Source organism: Lithobates pipiens, unplaced genomic scaffold (assembly GCF_037356315.1).
Source record: "Lithobates pipiens isolate NorthernLeopardFrog02 unplaced genomic scaffold, aLitPip1_a1.2 Scaffold_8, whole genome shotgun sequence".
Classification (NCBI taxonomy): Eukaryota; Metazoa; Chordata; class Amphibia; order Anura; family Ranidae; genus Lithobates; species Lithobates pipiens.
In genome coordinates this window covers 547,143,181-547,159,490 of record NW_027507903.1, presented here as the reverse complement: position 1 = coordinate 547,159,490, position 16,310 = coordinate 547,143,181, and the positions used below count along the sequence as shown (strand labels likewise).

The 16,310-nt window shown below is 45.8% G+C and overlaps 1 protein-coding gene across 1 annotated transcript in view; it reads right to left on the bottom strand.

The window, feature by feature from the left end:
- ATP6V1B2 (ATPase H+ transporting V1 subunit B2) overlaps positions 1-8,817 on the bottom strand; it is a 51,488-nt gene extending 42,671 nt beyond the window's left edge. The window contains exon 1 of the mRNA XM_077469798.1: positions 8,642-8,817. Coding sequence (XP_077325924.1) covers positions 8,642-8,765 — 124 coding nt within the window. The 5' untranslated portion in view covers positions 8,766-8,817. The remainder of the gene's footprint in view (positions 1-8,641) is intronic.
- Positions 8,818-16,310: the final 7,493 nt, after the last annotated feature.

Below are 16,310 nucleotides of genomic sequence, written 5' to 3'. Positions count from 1 at the left end.
TATGGAGTCGCATAGAAACGCTGTCACTTTTTCCTGCATGGGCAGGGTAACAGTCTCTTAAAGCTGAACTCTGGACAAAAATATTGGGGCATTATCTAGGTACCATAACATACCTCTGTGTGTGTGACACTTGTGTGCTGCTGCTGCTATTGAAGTCTGCTGCTCACTCAGCAGCTCCTCCATTGAGAAAATGTCTTGTACTTGAAGGACCACTCAATCATTAGACAAGGAGAGATGGTGATGTTAACGTGCCCACTGTCCAACCACGGAACACATTTTGTTCTGTGAAAAGAATGCAGGATGTATTCTGAACAAAGGAGCTGCAGAGCAAATGCCCCAACTGGGGTATACATTTGCTTGTTGGTATTATGAGCTCCATCTCCACCCAGGGGAACAATATCAACTGAAAAAACTCCAACATGTTGATCAGCTGTTCTGAAAACCAGATGAGGGGCATCACATGAAATCATTGGTGAAGCAGCAAGTTACATCTACTAGAATTCTGCCAATTAATTAAAAGTGTTTCTTATCTTTATCTTAAAGGGGTTGTAAAGGTAAACGTTTTTTCACCTTAATGCATTCTATGCATTAAGGTGAAAACATCTGAGAATGCCGGCGCCCCCAGCCCCCCCCCCCCCACTCCCCGTTTTACTTACCTGACCCCCCGAAAGTCCCGCGCTCGCTCCCCACGTCTTCGCCGCTCACCCTGGCCGTTGTTTGGCTAGAGTGGACGGATTCAAAGCAGCACAGCCATTGGCTCATGCTGCTGTCAATCACATCCAATGACGTGGTGCGCCAGGGCCGAGTGATATAGCAGGCGGCTACGGCCGCTTGCTGTATCACGGGAGCGTGCCCACAAGCACTCCACACTATGCGAGGGAGCTCGCATGAAGTTGTGGAGTCCTTGCGGAAAGGAGACGATACAGCCACCGAGGGACCCCAAAAGAGCAGGTTTGGGGCCACTCTGTGCAAAACGAGCTGCACAGTGGAGGCAAGTATAACATGTTTGTTTAAAAAAAAAAAAAAATGTTTTGCCTTTAGTGATCCTTTAATGCATTAAGCTAAAAAAATAAAAACATTTTTTAATATTCGCACATCGTAGGAGGAATCTCTTGAAGGGAGATACCATTTCACCGCCACAATTGAAATCTATACAAACAGTGGGGGGAGACCGTAGTTCTCACATTGTGCCTCGCTGTTGGGGATGGCTTTACAGTGTGCTAATGGTCCGATTTTGTCTGTGTTGCAGGCAGGTTTGCCGTGTTGAACGTCCGGTTTTGCCTGTGTGAAAGGTCGGGTTGCAACACAGACAAAACCAGCTCTTCAACACACACTAGCCGCCCTCCAGCAGCAGCGATGCATAATCTGAGAACTACGGTCTCCACGCTGTTTGTATATGTTTAAATTGTGCCTGTGAAATGGTATCTCCCATTGAGAGATGCCTCCTATGATGTACGCTTGTGCCCTCGTTACATCAGCCCAGCTGACTGGCAAACCAACTGTTGTGCTTTTCCATACAGGCACTATTCGATGGGGGCACTTCTCAACAGAACATCGGCCGCAGGCAATTGTTTTAGGTCACAGGTAGACAACCAAAATCTTGCAACTCAATGTTTACACAACATAATGCAGGTAAAGGCAGTGGTGACACCACACAAACAATGCAGCCTGATAGTGCAGAATGAGAACATTCCAAAGAATTTATAGTAAATACATACTACATATAGCCACTCTCATCTGGTTCTGAAGAAACATTGTGCTGGTTGGTCACTGGTGGTGGCTGGGGGGTGTTCAGACTGGAACACTCAGATGGTAATGGTGTTTGCTCTGCTGAGATGGGGTCAGCATTGGGAAGAGATGACCTCTATCTCTAGCTGGCCCTGCTAATACACATACATGCAGGGCTTTTTTTCTAAGAAAATGGGTACAGGAACTCAATCATGACCCGCCCAGGAGTGCATTATGTACAGAGTGCAGCGTTCAGGGAGGGGGTTACACACAAACTGGAGAGTTCAGGGTGTGCAACGTAAATAGTTCAGAGGTGCACTGCATACAGAGTGCAGGATTCAGCCTTTTTCCAGTGTTGCTTACCTCTGCATCCCCCATCTACATCTCACGCTTACCCTTCAGCTCTGACCTCTGCATGTAACCCCTGTCTACTGCCCCACCTTCTCCCCATCTCCTTAATGCGGTTGTATGCCCGTTGAATTTTTTTTTTCCCTCACCTGCAAAGCAAAAGGCATAATGAGTTAGTGTGCACCACATACTAGCTCATTATGAAATACTTACCTTAGAATGAGGCCCCGACATCTGTCCTGATCCAAGCCGAGGGAGCTGACATGTTCCCTCTGCGTTTCTTCCGGGTATCGCGGCTCTGGCGCTGTTAGTGGCCAGAGCCGCAATATCGTTATTCCCGCGCATGCGCGCGGGAGATTTCTCCGCCGTCTGCCGGGCTTCCAGGCGGGAATCCCCTGTGCGCATGCGCCGCTGCAGTGGCGCATTGCGAGGGGAATATCTCCTAAACCGTACAGGTTTAGGGGATTTTTTTTTTACCTACAGGTAAGCCTTATTATAGGCTTTCCTGTAGGTAAAAGTCCCCAATTTGGCTATAAAACCCACTTTAAAAGCTCCACCATCTTCCACATTTCTCATTTTTGTTGCTGTATTAAGCTGAAGCACCCAGCTGGCTCTAGTACCTCCCTGCATACTGTAGTTGGCTCCACCTCTCTCGCTTGCGGGGAGATCATCCAGTGGTGATGTTGGCATTTGCACTGCACCCCGGTACCTGCATCTCTCTTGTGCCCAGCCTTCATTCAGTGGGAGCCACTCAGGAGATCAGATCTGTGGGAGCTGTTGGGAGACAAGCTGTCACTTGTAAGCATAGAAGCCGGACTTTTGTGTTTTCAAGTAACAAACTGCACCCATCTAGCTGCTGAGGAACTAGAAGTTCCAACTAGAAGTTCCAGCATAGCAAGCACAAAAGGTTACACAGAAATTGTGTGTACACATGGATCCATGTTACTCATCACTTTGTATGGAGAGAGCAATAATGACACTAGTAACAATTCATTCAGGATCACTTTAGTATGGAAGTGTGTGATGAGATCTCATGAATCAAATGGGAAGACTCGTTATTTGTTTAATATGATTAGGACCGTATATAAAGATATTCACTGATCAACACCTAAAGAGGATCGATTGTTCCTAATCATCTTGCCATTTGTGTGCAACTAATGAATAATACAATCTGTCACTGTAAACCAATTGGTCACATTGATCAAAAAAGTCATACAACCCACTAAATGGCATATAATAACCCCTCCCTTCCCCCTTTTACCCAATCATACCTGGTCCAAACATTTTGTTCTGCCCAACTGTGATCACATTAACCTGTAATAAAATGATAGGCAGACATATGCAGGTTGTGCAGTGCTGGTGCCTAGTTCTGGGTGAGCTTTAACTTGATCAGTTTTAATTATTATTACAGGATTTATATATCGCCAACAGTTTGCGCAGCGCTTAACAAAATGAAAGCGGACACTACAATTTGGTACAAGAGGAATCTGAGGGACCTGCTCATTAGAGATTACAATCTTAAGTAGAGACACACCGAAATTACAGTGGCTGAAACTCATCGGACAAAATTGGTGTTTTTGGCATTTTGCCAATAAACAAAAAAAGGTACCAATAATGGCGCTGAAAGCTTTTGATGTGATTTTATCATGCTTATGTTGTGTTTTTTTTGTTTTTGTTTTTTACAGGGAACGAGTTTTTTATCCTGGGTTCCCTCCAGTGCCTCCTAGAGACCATGTCCAAACAGGTGATCACCTGAAAAAGGTAATCCACAAAGCTTAAGCTTTGACGCTGCGTCACCCATCCAAGCTTTCAACCACACGCCCTTCTTGTGGCATTCACCAGTGCTGCTGACCTAGTTACTAGCTTCACTGACTCTGCTGAGGCATCCGCTAAAAACCAAATGGCCTTAAATAACAAATGGAAAAGATTTAAGTAGCTGCTGCCTGGACATGCCTGCCGAAATGTGAGACTAGTTGTGTTAACCAGCACTCCAAGTTTCTGGCTTTAGACCAATAGAGGCATCCCAAACCCTTCTTAACTGCACCCCCCCCCCCCCCTTTTGTCCATGGGGAACCTACACTAGAGGCTAGAGTCTTTTCAGGATGCTACCACTCCAACAAGGTCAACTCCACAAGAGACTTATGCATGGGGAATACCCTGGTGTTCTGCGCACTAGACCCTTGGTACACGAGGTCGTGCTTTGAGAGTTGTACCATCTCCTTCCGGATTTTCAAGGCGTCATAGATCGCCTTGAGAAAGTCCCCCACATCGTCCAGCGACAACTTGTACCTGGACCCCCCAGAGGAATCCTCTTCCCTCAGGAGTCAGATGCTGAGTTTGTCCGAGAGAAGGCGAGCGACCTGGGTTTCCTAGCCCCATCCTCTTCCCGACTAGGTTCAGACAGGGAAGGCATACTCATTGCCCTGGATAGGGACGTAGAGAGACCCTGCATCCTATCCATCACCCCCTTAAAAGATTGGAAGGTGGATGCAATCTCATCCTTAACAGACGCAAGGATCTTATGACATGCCATTACAGAATCATCCTTGACCAGAATATTGACACATTCAGGACAAAATGATTTCTCCCAACTGGTGCCCAACTTAGACCTGCATATAGCACATCATCTCCTGGGAGGCTGAATCTGGACCTTGCCCAGGGCTTTTCCTTAAAAGCCAAAAAGAAAAACAAATGCCCATGAGTGCCTGGCCTTGACCACCACTGTGCTTGGAGACAAAAGGAGAAAGTGCCCAGCCAAGGAGGGACACTTGGTCACAATGACCCCACCCCTCACCACACTTACCTGGGAGGTGCCAGAAGAACCGGAGTCAACCACCTGAGGTGCTGCAGTGGCTTCCATGGCTCCTCGTTGTGCCACAGCCTCTGCTGGGGCTTCACAGTCTCTGGATGCCTACACTTCCGCATGCCACACCAAGTAGACCAGAACCTCGTCTCTCAGCGCCCCCTGATGAAGCGGCTCTGCTGGAAGCCGTGTCACTTCCTTTAGTTCAGTGGTTCCCAACTCCTGTCCTCAGGACCCACTAACAGGCCATATTTTAAGTATTACCCTGGTGAGATGCAGACCAAAATACTGCAATCACTGAGCAAATGACATTCCCTGTGACGTATTTCAGTTATATTGCAAACCTGGCCTGTTAGTGGGTCCCGAGGACAGGAGTTGAGAACCAATACTCTAGTTGGAGCGCAGAAGCCCTGCCTCTGATGCACGTCCTCCTTCCCATACCCGGAAGCTACATCACTTCCTCTAGTTGGAGCGCAGAAGTCCCGCCTCCGACACACGTCCTCCTATGCCAAGCCCGCTTACAGAGTATGAACATGGCAATGGAAACCGCTCACCCATCCGAACAAGGGCCACTGACTTGAGAGCTGAAGGCATCACAGGTAACCATGTGTGTGGCATAATGGCAGAGAGGTCCCGTCACATCCTTAGAGGTCCAACTCTGAGTTTACAGCAGCGGGACCCAGCAGCCCTACTCCTCCAAAGCTGGACAGAGGGGTGCTTGAGGCAGAAAAGGTAACGCCAGAGGCTCGCTCAGGACGGCCCCGAGACATGGTTCCTAACCTGCTCCCTTCCCGCCCAGCAGGAAACAAAAAACCTGAAGGGGGGAGGCCTGGAGGACTGCCTTTAAACAATTTGGTGAACGTGTTTCCTGTCCCAGAGGCAGGAGCCCTATGTCTCAGAGGCTGTCCTGGAAGACAAAAGGAGAAAGTTACTCTTATTTCACCCCTAAATGTGAGCCTGAACACTGACATTTGGCTGCTTACGGCTGTACACATACTGCTGCAAAAATGAAACAGCAAGTCACTTTTGGTGGGGCCGTCGCTTCCAAACGCAACCAGGTCTACAGGGGCTGCATCACAAACCTGTGCAAGATTTATATAGGGTTAAATCAGGTGGTGAAGAAGAAACATATCGCATCATCCCGGTCTGTCAAATGCCTTCTGAAAACAAGTCCCTGCAGATTGCTTTTCAGAGTGCGATCCCATTCACGACAATCCCTTCATTTAATGCGCAATTCGCCATGAGCATTTGCAATATGTTTGCTCACTTAAATACATTTTTTGCATGAGTGTAATGTGCTCAACTGCATCTGGTGCTAACAAGCCCTAAAAAGCTTTATTTTTGTATAATCCTTTAAAATGTTTACATGAAGAATATACCACCATTGTGCCTTTAAAATCTAATTGCAAAATGCTACATGTATATTCCACAATGTAATGTCTGGAACGATATAAGCTTCCTATATCAGAACACAGCAAGGATTTCACAATCTGCTCTGTGCAGAATGGAGACATCTGGGGAGGAGGGCAGGAAAGAAGGAGGGGGGGAGGGATGATCACATGATGAGAAGACATGTGATGTGCTCTATCACATGACACAGAAGCTTTCAATGGACTCTCTCACTTCCCTATTCTTCATACATTCCATAGACAGACTATAGAAGGAGCTGATTGGGTGAAGCGCTGGACTCAGCAAACACTGGAAAGAAAACTTGGCTCGATGTCATGTAAACAGCTGAATGTGTAAACCTACAACAGAAAGTTGATACTTTTTATGACTCCAAACCCGCCCCAGGCAGCCCAAACACGATCACATTAACAGCGCCAATGTTACCTTTTATAAAAAGACAATCAGCTTTTAATAGAAGAAAACAACTGAGTCACTCCAAGTCTAAAACTAATCATGTATGTCAGCAGGTCACTACGAAACGTGAGCTCTACACTTCTGGATAACGAAGGAACGCTACAAGAAATGAAAATCACATTTTACCAAAAACTAAGAACACCCATAAACATGTAGGGATTGATTCACTAAAGCTGGAGTGCACAAAATCTGGTGCCACTGTGCTTGGTAGCCAATCAGCTTCTAACTTCAGCTTGTTCCTGGAAGCTGATTGGTTTCAATGCAGAGCTGCACCAGATTTTGTACTCTCCAGTATTAATAAATGTCATGTCAAATCCCATGACAAATCGCCGTCTATTACCGTCACCGTCCGAATCTGCACAGATTCCCAAAAGTAGTTCTTGCAGTTGCACCACTTTTGCCAACTTCAGGGGGAGATTTGAATAGACATCTGTGTGTGAACCCGCATAGATGTGTCAACTTGATGTCCCCCCCCCCCCCCCCAAGTCGGACTCAAATGCCAGTTTGCGTAAAAAGCTGAACTTGGACGATTTCAAACCAGCCCTTAGTGTGAACGTGGGCTTAAGTTTGGGTTTTACATTTTTCCTTTTCTGCCTCTAAACGTCCCTCCACCTTAGCCTGTGTGTCTTTGCACATATAGGCAGAGGCAGAAAAAGAAACACTGTGCATTCAGGAGGAGCATTTTTGCAGAAAAAAAAAAAAAAACATGCATAAACGCTCCTAAGCGCTAGGCAGGTTTAGTGCTTGAGCATTCATTTATTTTAACTGCCAGACTAAATATTCTGACCAATGAAATGAAGGCATGCCCAAACTTCTGATGCACCTAAACACGTTTGCAAAACGCAACTTTAGGGCCCTTTCAGACGTGCGGATCTGTATCCAGCCATCCACTTGCTCAGCAGGGATCGATCCACTGATTCCCAGAGCCGACGGATGACAAGTCGGTCTCTGCATGCTGTGCTGGGACAGGCCTGTCAGAGATTGCCCTCCTCTATGGGGGGAGGGGGGAATCAGATAACTATGGACCGCCTGTCCGTTTTCATCCGATCCAATGGACGGATGGAAATTAAGACATCCATCCGTCTGGATTTTGTGGATCGGATGTCAGCAGACATGTCACCGCTGACATCCATCGCTCCATAGAGATATAAGGAGCAACCGTTCAGATCTGCTGAAAAAACGTACAGACGGATCTCAACAGTACACACGTGTGAAAGGAGTACAAACGATCAAAGGAGCTGGACACATGCCCCGTGTGTATGAGGCCTTTAAGTGGTTGTACACTCTGTACACCCACTACAACCACTTTTATCTACAGGAGAGACTGTAGGCTTACCTGTAGATGATTGAAATATTGCCTTCACGGCTTAGGAGATATTTACAAAAAAACAAGCGCCGATGACATCAGCACATGGGCCCTTTAGAAAGGACACATCATGCTGTTTCTAATAGGGGTCATGCGTGACTGGTGGCTCCTGCGCGCATGCATGGGAGTAACATCACATGACTCCGGCCAGTCACAGAGCCGGAGTTCGCAGCCCCGGATGAAAGACGGGTGAAGATGGACGCTCGCTGCTAGTGGGGACAGCAGTGACATCGCAGGCTTCGGTTTCAGGTGTGTGACACATAATGGGCTGCTTTGCGATGTATAAGAACCCATTATGCTTTACATTTGCAGGGAAATAAAGAGGAAGTAAAACCCACCAGGATTTACTTCCTCCTTATGAAGGAAGAATCTCCAGTAATAATTATTTCCTTAGTACTTAGCAACACATGCAATACACTCACACACTTATAGATGATTTGCATATAAAAAATAAATGACTGCTCGGGTGTGGGCCCCTTCCACCATCCATTGACAACACACAAGGACCCCGTCCTCCCCTCCCCCGCACTCACTGAGCCTGGGCTGGGACAGGTAGTTCCGGCTGACGGCCTGGACGTGCTCCCGGGCAGCTGGCACAGCGGGGTTCCCGGGGCCCCTCAGCCCGGTATCGGCTCCTCTCATCACTCTCACCGCCATCTTCCCTGCAGCTGTGACTGTGTGTGTGTCGCCTGCAACTGCGCTGCCCCGCCTTCTTATAAACTCTGTGATGTCAGCACGCACTGCCCGGCCTATGTCGGGGCTCGGCGTATGAGGAAGGAGGGGTATGCAGTCTCCTCACGGTTGGGGTCCGTTTACCCGGTGTAGCAAGGTCACGAGGTAGACAGTACCGGCAAAGCTTATGTAACTAGATTGGAAAGTACATGTGTAAAGAATCAATAACACGGGACGGGCGGCGTACTGAGCATGCCACCTGTACCCATAGACATCACTTCCGGTGGCTTCACAGTAGTAGTAAGATGTCTGACTTCCGGTATGCGGCTAAAGCAGCTGTCCTTGGTGCTGAAAGTGAAATGTAATGACTGTGGAGACCCCAATACAGACATGAATGACATTCACACAGGACACATGGTTCCCTCCCCCAGGAGTAGCTGATTGACCCCAAACCACTCACCCTGTACAGCTACCAATGCCAATAATAATATAGGTTTGCCAAAAGCCAACCATTTTATAAACACCTGGAAATGCCTATATATACTGTAGTGTGTGTGTGCCTATATATACTGTAGTGTGTGTGCCTATATATATATATATATTGTGGTGTGTGTGTGTCTATATATACTGTGGTGTGTCTATATATACTGTGGCGTGTACCTATATATATTGTGGTGTGTGCCTATATATACTGTGGTGTGTGTGTGTGTGCCTATATATACCGTGGTGTGTGTGTGCCTATATACACTGTGGTGTGTGTGTGTGTATATAGCCTCGTACACACAATGCGATTGTTGGCAGGGTATTGTTTGTTGACAGACTGTTGTCCTAAAATCTGACCGTTGGTACGCTCCATCAGACAATTGTTGTCCAACCTTCAGGCCAACAAATGCTGGATGGCAGGCTAGTAAATTTTTGGCGGACAATGGTCTGTTGTGTGATTTTGGTATGGTCAGTACACAAAAGTCGAAAGTACAAACACGGAAAGGAAGAATGGTAACAGCGCTCTCTGCAGGGACAACTCAATCCTTACACCAGACCCACTCACATGTGCCGAGGCTCAATGTGTCCCAACACACTCCAATGCAACAGTAGTAAGAAGAGATGGCAAAACTGTATTCTTTGAAGTATCGTTTGTCATTTATTGGTACATCAGAGTGACAATAAAACAATAAAGCTGATGCTCACCAAAACACAAAATTAGCAGAAGGGGTCCAAAGGGTGGTTCTCAAGAGCTGAAATTCCTCGTAATACATCACTACGTTCGTGTTTGTTGCACGACAATTGTGTACCGTTAGTATGCAAGACAAGATCCTGGCACACGCCCTTAAGACAAAAATCAGGCACTCGGTTGGCCAACAATCATACCTTGTGTACAAGGCTTTAGTCCGTAAGGTTCAATATTAAGTTGGCCCACCCTTTGTAGCTATACCAGCTTCAACTCTTCTGGGAAGGCTGTCCACAAGGTTTAGGGGTGTGTCTATGGGAATGATTGACCAATCTTCCAGAAGCGCATTTGTGAGGTCAGGCACTGATGTTACACGAGAAGGCCTGGATCGCAGTCTCCACTCGAATTCATCCCAAAAGTATAACCACTTCAGCCTCGGACCATTTGGCTGGCCAAAGACCAGAGCACTTTTTGCCATTCAACACTGCATCGCTTTAACTGACAATTGCGCTGTCGTGCAATGTGGCTCCCAAACAAAATTGATGTCCTTTTTTTCCCACAAATAGAGCTTTCTTTTGGTGGTATTTGATCACCTCTGTGGTTTTTATTTTTTGCGCTATAAACAAAAAGATAGCAACAATTTTGAAAAAAATGCATTATTTTTTACTTTTTGCTATAATAAAAAATCCCCCAAAAATATATAAAAAAAAACGTTTTTTCCTCAGTTTAGGCCGATACATATTCTTCTACATATTTTTGTTTAAAAAAAATCGCAATAAGCGTTTATTGATTGGTTTGCGCAAAAGTTATAGCGTTTACAAAATAGGGGATAGTTTTATGGCATTTTTATTAATAACTTTTTTTTATTAGTAATGGTTGTGATCAATATATTTTCTCATGACTGCAACATTATGGCGGACACTTTTGGCGCAATTTTGGGACCATTCACATTCATACAGCGATCAGCACAATTAAAAATGCATTGATTACTGTGTAAATGTGACTGGCAGTAAAGGGGTTAACCGCTAGGTTGCGTTGTAGGGGTTAAATCTGTCCTAGGGAGTGATTCTAACTGTGGGGGGACAACACTGCTCACCGCTCCCGATTACAGGGAGCGGTGATCAGTGACAGTGTCACTAGGCAGAACGGGGAGATGGTTGTTCACATTAGCATTTCCCCATTGTTCCTCTCCGTGAGACGATCGTGGGTATCCCCACGGACATCGAGTCCGAGGGACCCGCTGTACGACTCACAGAGCTCGCGGCGGGCATGCACATGCGCCTGCTAGCCAAGCCTCATGACATCACGTACAATAATGTAAGTTACAAGTGATTTCGCGCAGTGGAGCCAAACTGCCACAGTAAAACTGCGGCGGCTGGTCCGCAAGCGGTCAATCTCTCCTGTGATTTTAGCTGCAGTGACGGTCAGGCCCCTGACCAGCAGCTTTGATAACTTGTTGAACAGATCTGCTATATTGATGAGTAAGTCTGTGTGAGGGAGCCCTGGCTAATGAGGAGAAGCTGGGGCGGCCTCATTTTGCCCCATCGGGGAGAATAGTAAGTCCTCTAGTTACAGCAAACGCTATAACTTTTGCGCAAACCAATCAATAAATGCTATTTGTGATTTTTTTAAACCAAGAATATGTAGAAGAATACCCTTAAACTGAGGGAAAAATTTTTTTTTTAATATATTTTTTGGGGATATTTATTATAGAAAAAAGTAGAAAATAATGCTTTTTTTCTTTTTTGTTTATAGCGCAAAAAATAAAAACAGCAGAGGTGATCAAATACCACCAAACTAAAGCTCTATTTGTGGGGAAAAAAGGATGTTAATTTTGTGCAATTGTTAGTTAAAGCGACGCAGTGCTGAATTGCAAAAAGTGCTCTGGTCTTTGGCCAGCCAAATCCTCCGGAGCTGAAGCTGAAGGCTGACTTTCAGAAACTGGGGGACAGAATAGAGACCATTGAACACAAGCTGGATAATACAGTAGCTATGACCATCCAAAACTCTGACCATATCCAAATTTTACAGGACCAACTGGACACAGCCCTCTCAAGGATAGACGACCTCTAGAACAGATCGCGAAGATATAACTGTAGAATGAGGGGCCTCCCGGAGGCGATTACTGATGTTTCAACAGCAATTCAGGACTTAATTAAAGACCTTCTTCCAGGCATCCCTGAACATAGGCTGGAATTGGATCATGCTCACAGAGCATTGGGCACCCCACGGAAAGATGGAGCCCCTAAGGAAATAGTGATCAAACCACACTTCTATTCTGTGAAGGGGGAGATCATGAAAAAATGCCTTCCCATTCGTGCTCAAATTTACCTTCAAGTCCAAACCCTACTCCTTCTGCAGCCTACAAGAAGAGGAGAAGCTGTTCCTGAGCCTGAGGCTTATCATGCTTGGCCCACCTCACACTCCCCCGCCCCCCCTAACAGGAGCCACAAAGCGTCAGACACCATCTAGCCACATATTTCCATTGTGGAACAAGATCACTTTCAAGAGTCCTAAGGAAGGCAGACCTCCCTGATTCAAAAAGATTCTGAAATGCTACACTTACCCTACTCGATTTGCCCAGTCTCTAAGATTTCCACCGTTTATAAAAGACTTCTCAGAGACACTCACAAGTTTTTTTATTGATGTTTTTTTTTAATATTCATAACTTTCCGGCCAGTTGGCCACCAAGTTTCCTACACTATCCAGACCAGATCCTCGAGACCCAGGAAGACAACCTTTACACTTTACTATCTGGAACCAAGCTCTGATCCATGGGACCAGGAACTGTAGTACCTTAAAAGCATCCTGTAATTGAAAGGACTTCCAACGCAACTCTACATGCATTCCCTTCACCATTTTGTCTTACCCACCTTTCCTCCGTCCCAACCCCTTTCCCTCCTCCCTGACCCCATTAACTTGACTATCACCATCCCCCCACCTCATCTACCCCCTACCATACTGGACCTCCTGCATCCCCTCCTAAGCTCCTACCTTATCCTGAATGGGTCAGATTTATTACTAATCTATATATCTATAAGCAAGTTGCAGTCAGATGTTTCTGTTTTTTATAACTTTACATACATTTTGGTGTGTCTCGGCTGGGGTGGCATGTTTTTGCGCCTCCCCCTACGTGATGGATATGGCTTCTCCATACCCACCTGGTGGGTACTTAACCTAATTTAATGGGGTTCAGATGATAGTTGGTACTAGGCGTGGAGAGAACCCTTTTATCTTCGGCCCATCAGGGCTCCGTGTGGGCTCCCCTCTTCACTTTTCTCTTTTGTATCTCCTTGTTTCTCTTTCAGCCATGAGCTCTCCATCTTCACAACATCAGCCAGGGTCTCCACTGCTCATGGGTCAGGCTCCCACGTGCAGTCTAGACGTTCCTCTGAGGTGAGTGACAGAATATCAGGTGAGATTCCTTCCCTTCTGCTCGATGACTAACAACTCTATTCCCTCTCTTCCACTGCATATTGCATCACACAATGCTCAGGGGAGGAAATCGCTGATAAAACTACGTAAAATTTTACAGTCCATGAATTTCCATATAAATAGACGTCGTCCTACTCCCGGAGACTCATTTCCCAGGGTGGTATAACCCCCTCTTTCCTGCATGCCAAATACCCCACGTTCTTTCTTGCAAATGCGGAAGGAAAATCCAAGGGAGTGGCATCCTAATTTCTAATAACTGTAGATTTTCACCTCAACTGGAACACAAAGACTCGGAGGGCAGATTTATTCTCATAAAAGGTACCATAGATGACCACTTGTACTCTTATTTCATACTATACACCCAATCAGAGACAGGCCGCTTTTCTCCAGGCGAAAACGCTGGATCCCATGGTGGGAGGAAGTGTAATGTATGGGGGCGACTCAAATACTGCCCTGGACCAAGATCTAGATAAATCCAGATACCCTGAAGCAAAATAATCCAAATCTCCTCCCAAATTAATAAAGAATGAATGGCAGACATTGAAAGACTAGAAAAATAATTCAAAAACCTGAAAAGCCTCCATAAACGAAACCCCAAACAAGTGCACACAGATAAACTGGATGCAGCTCGTCTCTCCCTAAATCTGGCTCTCACGGGCAAGGCCGAAAAAGAGCATCAGATGGAGCGGAGCAAAATTTTATCACCATAGTGATAAAATAGGTTCCATTTTAGCAGCCAAAACCCCCCAGTCTAGACAACGCACCCTACCTAAACTATGTGTCTCGGACAGAAAAAGCACATTAAATCCGCAACACATCATGGAATCTTTCTATACTTCCTACGAGAAATTATACAGCCCGGGGGAACAAAGATAACGAGGACCATCGGAATTCATTCTTGGATTCGCTCCCAGTCCCAAAATTAGAATCCCGACACCAAGAAAAACGAGATGCCCCGATATTAGCAGAAGAAATAATCCAGGTTATGAAGAACCTCAAACAGGGCTCCGCCCCTGGACCGGATGTCTTTTCCACACCATATTACAAAACATTTGCGGAGACCTTAGCTTCACACCTAGCAAACTACTTCAACTCTAAAACTTCAGTTTCCCCATTAGAGAGACAGCTTAAAGTGGCTTTCATCTCCGTTATACTGAAACCAAACAAAGACCCAGGGGAGGTGGGGAGCTATAGGCCCATTTCCTTAATCAACAACGATATGAAGATCATGACCAAGATCCTAGTGGATCGCATGGCATCCTTCATTGGTCTGTATATTCATAAGGACCAAGTGGGATTCATCCCCGGTCGACAGGGTCCAGACCATATTAGGAGGGCGATAAACATTATATCAATGCTACAATCAAAATTGCCTGGGAAGGGCAGTCGAGAGGGCTTGCTCCTTTCTCTTGACCTACAAAAAGCCTTTGATACAGTCTTTTGCCCCTACAGATTCAACATTTTGCACCGCTGGGGTTTTGGTCAAAAATTCATGGGTCTTATGGGGAAGCACGAGTTCAACTACAGGGATACTACTCTGAACATATTAAAACAGCTAGAGACAAGGATGCCTGCTTTCCCCCCTTAAATATGCAGTGGCAAAAGAAACCCTGGCAATAGCTATTCATAACCATACTGATATTCAGGGGGTTGACTGCTGATAGCAGACGCATAAATGCGCCCTGTTTGCAGATGACCTATTACTCTTTGTTACATCACCAATAATCTCACTCCAAAACATCTGCAAATTACTGGAGCACTTTACCAAGGGTTACGGCTCAACTTCTCTAAGTCCCAAATTTTAAATATAACAATCCCACACCAAATTGCACAGAACCTTAAAAAGTCCTTCCAATTTGAATGGAGTGACTATATCATTCGATACCTGGGAGTAGAACTCTCCCCAAAAGTCTAACAACTTTATCAGGTTAACATCCCCCGCTCTATAACAAGCTTGAGCTGGAGCTCAAAGGTTGGACCCTCCACAAATTGTCCTGGCTAGGGAGGATAAATGTGATCCAGATGACGCTCCTTACCAAACTACTATATCTTTTCAGATCTCTCTTAGGAAAGTTCCAAGTCAACATTTTGAAATTTAATTTGGGGAACCTCAGGTCACTGTCTCTCAAAGAGAACTCTATTTAGACCTAGAACACAGGGAGGGTTGGGGGTCCCTAACCTACTTTGGTACTACAGAGTGGCACGCTTGGCAGAACTATCAGTCATCTACACCCGCTTGGAAAAATCTGATTGAGTACACACGGAGCGGCAAGCGGTCCAGACTTTCACGTTGGATTTTCCTCTATGGTGCCCTCCAAGAGATCACCCAAATTTACTCCAGGAATGAACATAATGGCCTTGCGCTGGTGGTTGGATAAGGGGTTATACCGCATTGGCCATTTCCTAACTCCCATGGGTCCACTCTCGCTAAGCTATTGCAAAAATGAACTGGAAATGCCAGAATCGGAGTGGTATAGATTTCTACAAATCTCCCACTTCTTAAACTCCCTATGGAAGAACAAATCAAAACCCCCAAGATTAATGGTTTATGAACAATGGTGTGGCCAAGCCACAGAGCGGGGGGTTATTTTGGCTATTTACCTGTCACTGGCCTCAGATAGCACCAAGCTACATTACATGCACGCATGGGATAACAAAATCCAGGTCAGCAGGAATACCGATACCTGGCACAGAAACTTTTTACGAGCCTATAGAGGCATACGCAATATCGCTCTAATAGAGGCGAACCTCAAAGTGATTACCAGATGGTACCTAGTCCCAACCAGATTAGTGAAAATGTTCCCTTCATCCTCACCTCTCTGCTTTAGAGATTGTGCATTACCAGGATCAATGCTCCACATCTGGTCAGAATGCCCGAAGCTTAGGGGATTTTGGAACAGAATTTTCTATAAAATCTGCAAGGTAAC